The following is a 7,500-nucleotide window of genomic DNA, read 5'->3' as shown; positions in this document are numbered from 1 at the left end:
GGAAAAACTCACCCCAGTGGGACGTCGATGTGAATGACTATGAGAAACCTTGGAGAGGACCGCATATGTGGGTAACCCCCCCCCTCTAGGGGAGACCGAAAGCAATGGATGTCGAGTGGGTCTGACATAATATTGTGAGAGTCCAGTCCATAGTGGATCCAACATAATAGTAAGAGTCCAGTCCATAGTGGGGCCAGCAGGACACCATCCCGAGCGGAGACGGGTCAGCAGCGTAGAGATGTTCCCAGCCGATGCACAGGCGAGCGGTCCACCCCGGGTCCCGACTCTGGACAGCCAGCACTTCATCCATGGCCACCGGACCTGGGCCCCCCCCCCCCTCAAGGAAAAGGGGAGCAGAGGAGAAAAGAAAAGAAACGGCAGATCAACTGGTCCAACAGGGGGGCTATTTAAAGGCTAGAGTATACAAATGAGTTTTAAGATGGGACTTAAATGCTTCTACTGAGGTAGCATCTCTAATTGTTACCACTAGAACATTCCATAGTACTGGAGCCCCAATAGAAAACGCTCTATAGCCCGCAGACTTTTTTTGGGCTCTGGGAATCACTAATAAGCCGGAGTTCTTTGAACGCAGATTTCTTGCCGGGACATATGGTACAATGCAATCGACAAGATAGGACGGAGCTAGACCGTGTAGTATTTTATACGTAAGTAGTAAAACCTTAAAGTCACATCTTAAGTGCACAGGAAGCCAGTGCAGGTGAGCCAGTATAGGTATATATATATATATATGTATATAAAGGTGTATATACAGTATAGGCGTAATATGATCAAACTTTCTTGTTCTTGTCAAAAGTCTAGCAGCCGCATTTTGTACCAACTGTAATTTTTTAATGCTAGACATAGGGAGACCCCAAAATAATACGTTACAGTAGTCGAGACGAGACGTAACGAACGCATGAATAATGATCTCAGCGTCGCTAGTGGATAAAATAGAACGAATTTTAGCGATATTACGGAGATGAAAGAAGGCCGTTTTAGTAACACTCTTAATGTGTGATTCAAACGAGAGAGTTGGGTTAGTAACACTCTTAATGTGTGACTCAAAGGAGAGAGTTGGGTGGAAGATAATAGCCAGATTCTTTACTGATTCGCCTTGTGTAATTGTTTGGTTGTCAAATGTTAAGGTGGTATTATTAAATAAATGTCGGTGTTTAGCAGGACCGATAATCAGCATTTCCGTTTTCTTGGCGTTGAGTTGCAAGAAGTTAGCGGACATCCATTGTTTGATTTCATTAAGACACGCCTCCAGCTGACTACAATCCGGCGTGTTGGTCATATAAGTGTGTATATGTGTTTATATATATATATATATATATATATATATATGTGTGTGTGTATATATATGTATGCATATATACACACATATGTATATATGTACAGTTTAAATACTTTTTGAAACTAAAATATTTTATGAATAAAAATCATTAAATACACTAAAATACATACAACTAGAAACATGTAACACGCTTACATTAAAATGCTAACATTTAGCATGTGCGCAAACGTTAGCATGTTTCATACACCAAGTTATATGACTCAAAGGTGTATGGCTGCGAAAATAAAGAAAGAAAGTGTGAAATTAGATGAAAAACCAGCATGCTAACAGTTACCAAATGTCACATATCAACTTATAAGACTCTGGTGTAAACGCTTGCGAAACTAGCTCAAAAAGTTTGCATGCTAACGTTAGCATGCGTGTGTCACATACCAAGTTATATGACTCTAAGGTGTATGGCTGGGGGGAAAAAAAGTGTCAAATTAGCTGAAAAAGTTAGCACTTTAATGTTAGCATGCTAAAGTTAGCATACTAACATACCAGGTTTTTATGACTTTAGGGTAAACGGTTGCAAAATAAGCTCAAAAAGTGTGCATGCTAATGTTAGCATGCTAACGTTAGCATGCGTGTGTCACATACCAAGTGATATGACTCTAAGGTGTATGGCTGGGGGAAAAAGTGTCAAATTAGCTGAAAACGTTAGCACTTCAATGTTAGCATGCTAAAGTTAGCATGCTAACATAGCAGGTTTTTATGACTTTAGGGTAAACGGTTGCAAAATAAGCTCAAAAAGCTTGTGCTTTAATGGTAGCCTGCTAACGATATCAGATATTGGTCCGATACCAGTAAAAAAACAAACAACCAAACAAGTATCAAATGATATTGGCTTGCAGAAAAGACAGCCAGCCAGTTAGCATCTAAATGTGCTCCAATTTGCTTCTGTTTGACTAAAGTCATTGACAAAAGGTAAACATGCTATAAGCTACGAGGAGCGAGCAGCTACGCAACAGCTAAGCACACAAGCAAGACGTACTGTAGCTAATAGTAACATAAGTATCAAATACTTAGATCCGCACATCACTCACACATACAAAGTGTCCAGTAACAAACGTGTCAGCATCACTCAACCGACTGCATTTGTGCATCCTTGTAACTACACAAGTACCACTCCACTTCAACTTAAAGACAACAGCAGAGGGTTGATAATAAATAGGTTAGCACTCACATCTGCAGCGTAAAAGTTTGATTGTTGGCGTCAGGAAACTGCAGCTGGTACTTGCCGTAGACTTGGAGGAGGCCACAGACCAGAGAGACCAGCGTGGGCAGACCTGACGGGAAGGACAACATGACGTCATGTATGGTGCTTGGACATCTTTTAACATGATGACATCATGTATGCTGCTTGGACATCTTTTAACATGATGACATCATGACATCATGTATGCTGCTTGGACATCTTTTAACATGATGACATCATGTATGCTGCTTGGACATATTTTAACATGATGACATCATGACATCATGTATGCTGCTTGGACATCTTTTAACATGATGACATCATGACATCATGTATGCTGCTTGGACATCTTTTAACATGATGACATCATGACATCATGTATGCTGCTTGGACATCTTTTAACATGATGACATCATGACATCATGTATGCTGCTTGGACATCTTTTAACATGATGACATCATGACATCATGTATGCTGCTTGGACATCTTTTAACATGATGACATCATGTATGCTGCTTGGACATCTTTTAACATGATGACATCATGTATGCTGCTTGGACATCTTTTAACATGATGACATCATGACATCATGTATACTGCTTGGACATCTTTTAACATGATGACATCATGACATCATGTATGCTGCTTGGACATCTTTTAACATGATGACATCATGACATCATGTATGCTGCTTGGACATCTTTTAACATGATGACATCATGACATCATGTATGCTGCTTGGACATCTTTTAACATGATGACATCATGACATCATGTATGGTGCTTGGACATCTTTTAACATGATGACATCATGACATCATGTATGCTGCTTGGACATCTTTTAACATGATGACATCATGACATCATGTATGCTGCTTGGACATCTTTTAACATGATGACATCATGACATCATGTATGCTGCTTGGACATCTTTTAACATGATGACATCATGACATCATGTATGGTGCTTGGACATCTTTTAACATGATGACATCATGACATCATGTATGCTGCTTGGACATCTTTTAACATGATGACATCATGACATCATGTATGCTGCTTGGACATCTTTTAACATGATGACATCATGACATCATGTATGGTGCTTGGACATCTTTTAACATGATGACATCATGACATCATGTATGCTGCTTGGACATCTTTTAACATGATGACATCATGTATGCTGCTTGGACATCTTTTAACATGATGACATCATGACATCATGTATGCTGCTTGGACATCTTTTAACATGATGACATCATGACATCATGTATGCTGCTTGGACATCTTTTAACATGATGACATCATGACATCATGTATGCTGCTTGGACATCTTTTAACATGATGACATCATGACATCATGTATGGTGCTTGGACATCTTTTAACATGATGACATCATGTATGCTGCTTGGACATCTTTTAACATGATGACATCATGTATGCTGCTTGGACATCTTTTAACATGATGACATCATGACATCATGTATGGTGCTTGGACATCTTTTAACATGATGACATCATGACATCATGTATGCTGCTTGGACATCTTTTAACATGATGACATCATGACATCATGTATGCTGCTTGGACATCTTTTAACATGATGACATCATGACATCATGTATGCTGCTTGGACATCTTTTGACATCATGACATCATGTATGGTGCTTGGACATCTTTTGACATCATGACATCATGACATCATGACATCATGACATCATTCATGTTTGGTGCTTGGACATGTTTTGTCTGCTTTTGACTACAATGTTGTGTGTTTATTGACCGTTCTGTTTTAATCTGCGCATCACTTTGAGGCAGTAGTCTCTTTTAGAATTGTGCTACATAAATGCATCCACCTTGACCTTGAGGTGAGCAGTGTTCTATTGGTTAAAACAGGGGTGTCCAAAGTGTGGCCCGGGGGCCATTTGAGGCCCCCCAGATCATTTTTCTGACAGCACATTTAGAAAATACTAATACAAAAAAAAAAAAACCCATAAAAAAGTGGAATAAAAAATGAAACAGGAGAAATGTAACAAGAGTTAGAATGTTGTTGTTTTTTAAAACTGTCTCAAACATAATAATGAATCTGTCATGACTTGATCTTGGGTGTTTGCTTTTCCGGGATGCAACGGAAAGTTGGCACGGGCGAGACGGGAATGAAGGTACATGATTTATTTATTAACTATAAATACAAAAAAAGGATCAAACAAAAAGCGCGCACAGTGGCGGAGAATAAACTATGAACAATTAAACAAAACTTGCAAACTATGGCTTGAATAAAGAAAACTTACTTGGCATGGACAAAAAAGGAGCAGCGTGAACGATGGACATGAAAAAATGGACAGAGCATAAATGTGGTGTGAGGTCGTCAGGACGAGCAACAGAAAATGAATGAACTTAAATACTACGGACATGATTAGTGAAAGCAGGTGCGTGACTCAAAACGTGAAACAGGTGCGTGACGTGACAGGTGAAAACTAATGGGTTGCTATGGTGACAAACAAGAGTGCACAATGAGTCCAAACGTGGAACAGGTGAAACTAATGGGGTAATCATGGAAACAAGACAAGGGAGTGAAAAGACAGAAACTAAAGAGTCCTATAACTAAACAAAACATGACTTAAAACAAAACATGATTACACAGACATGACAGAATCACAATCAATGTTATGAATTATTGACCTATTTAACATCAAATATTCCACTTTGAAATATTTTTGAAGAAAACAATGCATATTTTGTGTGTTTGCTATATATATATATATATATATATATATATATATATATATATATATATATATATATATATATATATATATATACATACATATATATATATATACAGTGGGGCAAAAAAGTATTTAGTCAGCCACCGATTGTGCAAGTTCTCCCACTTAAAATGATGACAGAGGTCTGTAATTTTCATCATAGGTACACTTCAACTGTGAGAGACAGAATGTGAAAAAAAAATCCAGGAATTCACATTGTAGGAATTTGGTGTCGCAGCCGTCTGAGCTCCAGGAGCCTGAACACCAAATAGAAGTATGAGAAATACATGTGGGTGTTGTTGACAATCACAACATGAGCTCCACCTGTCCCATCTTCCTGGGCCGACTCCTCCCAAAACACACACCTGCCCTCACCCGCCTGAAACACAGCACACCACCATGTTGTTGTACTTGTCTGCTTTGTTTTGTTACGTTGTTGTAGTTCTGTGCTTTGTTTTGTTACGTTGTTGTAGTTCCGTGCTTTGTTTTGTTACGTTGTTGTAGTTGTGTGCTTTCTTTTGTTACATTGTTGTAGTTCTGTGCTTTGTTTTGTTACGTTGTTGTAGTTGTCTGCTTTGTTTTGTTACGTTGTTGTAGTTCTGTGCTTTGTTTTGTTACGCTGTTCTAGTTGTCTGCTTTGTTTTGCTACGTTGTTGTAGTTCTGTGCTTTCTTTTGTTACGTTGTTGTGGTTGTGAGCTTTCTTTTGTTACGTTGTTGTAGTTCTGTGCTTTCTTTTGTTATGTTATTGTAGTTCTGTGATTTGTTTGTTACGTTGTTGTAGTTCTGTGCTTTCTTTTGTTACGTTGTTGTAGTTGTCTGTTTTCCTTTGTTACGTTTTTGTAGTTCTGTGCTTTGATTTGTTACATTGTTGTAGTTGTCTGCTTGCTTTTGTTACGTTGTTGTAGTTCCGTGCTTTGTTTTGTTACATTGTTGTAGTTGTGTGCTTTCTTTTGCTACATTGTTGTAGTTCTGTGCTTTGTTTTGTTACGTTAATGTAGTTGTCTGCTTTGTTTTGTTACGTTGTTGTAGTTCTGTGCTTTGTTTTGTTACGTTGTTCTAGTTGTCTGCTTTGTTTTGTTACGTTGTTGTAGTTCTGTGCTTTGTTTTGTTACGTTGTTGTAGTTGTGTGCTTTCTTTTGTTACGTTGTTGTAGTTGTGTGCTTTCTTTTGTTACGTTGTTGTAGTTCTGTGCTTTCTTTTGTTATGTTATTGTAGTTCTGTGATTTGTTTGTTACGTTGTTGTAGTTGTCTGCTTTCTTTTGTTACGTTGTTGTAGTTGTCTGCTTTCTTTTGTTACGTTGTTGTAGTTCTGTGCTTTGATTTGTTACATTGTTGTAGTTGTCTGCTTGCTTTTGTTACGTTGTTGTAGTTGTGTGCTTTGTTTTGTTACGTTGTTGTAGTTGTATGTTTTTTGTTACGTTGTTGTAGTTGTGTGCTTTGTCTTGTTACGTTGTAGTTGTGTGTTTTTTACGTTGTTGTTGTGTGCTTTCTTTTGTTACGTTGTTGTAGTTGTCTGCTTTCTTTTGTTACGTTGTTGTAGTTCTGTGCTTTGTTTTGTTACGTTGTTGTAGTTGTGTGCTTTCTTTTATTACGTTGTTGTAGTTGTGTGCTTTCTTTTGTTACGTTGTTGTAGTTCTGTGCTTTGTTTTGTTACGTTGTTGTAGTTGTCTGCTTTCTTTTGTTACGTTGTTGTAGTTGTCTGCTTTCTTTTGTTACGTTGTTGTAGTTCTGTGCTTTGATTTGTTACATTGTTGTAGTTGTCTGCTTGCTTTTGTTACGTTGTTGTAGTTGTGTGCTTTGTTTTGTTACGTTGTTGTAGTTGTATGTTTTTTGTTACGTTGTTGTAGTTGTGTGCTTTGTCTTGTTACGTTGTAGTTGTGTGTTTTTTACGTTGTTGTAGTTGTGTGCTTTCTTTTGTTACGTTGTTCCAGGAATTCACATTGTAGGAATTTTAAAGAATTTATTTGTAAATTATGGTGGAAAATAAGTATTTGGTCACTTCAAACAAGGAAGATCTCTGGCTCTCACAGACCTGTAACTTCTTCTTTAAGAAGCTCTTCTGTCCTCCACTTGTTACCTGTATTAATGGCACCTGTTTGAACTCGTTATCTGTATAAAAGACACCTGTCCACAGCCTCAAACAGTCAGACTCCAAACTCCACTATGGCCAAGACCAAAGAGCTGTCGAAGGA

At 38.1% G+C, this 7,500-nt stretch overlaps 1 protein-coding gene across 1 annotated transcript in view; it reads right to left on the bottom strand.

Moving 5' to 3' along the window:
* The window catches only part of LOC133608949 (adhesion G protein-coupled receptor G3-like), a gene marked incomplete at its 5' end in the record, with an annotated part of 20,631 nt that overhangs the window by 2,661 nt on the left and 10,470 nt on the right, over positions 1 to 7,500 (bottom strand). Inside the window, one exon of the mRNA XM_061964605.2 lies at positions 2,523 to 2,625. Coding sequence (XP_061820589.2) covers positions 2,523 to 2,625 — 103 coding nt within the window. The remainder of the gene's footprint in view (positions 1 to 2,522; positions 2,626 to 7,500) is intronic.

This window comes from Nerophis lumbriciformis, linkage group LG06 (genome assembly GCF_033978685.3).
Source record: "Nerophis lumbriciformis linkage group LG06, RoL_Nlum_v2.1, whole genome shotgun sequence".
Lineage (NCBI taxonomy): Eukaryota > Metazoa > Chordata > Actinopteri > Syngnathiformes > Syngnathidae > Nerophis > Nerophis lumbriciformis.
Note: the sequence above shows the minus strand (reverse complement) of the source record. Positions and strands in the feature narration are given on the sequence as shown.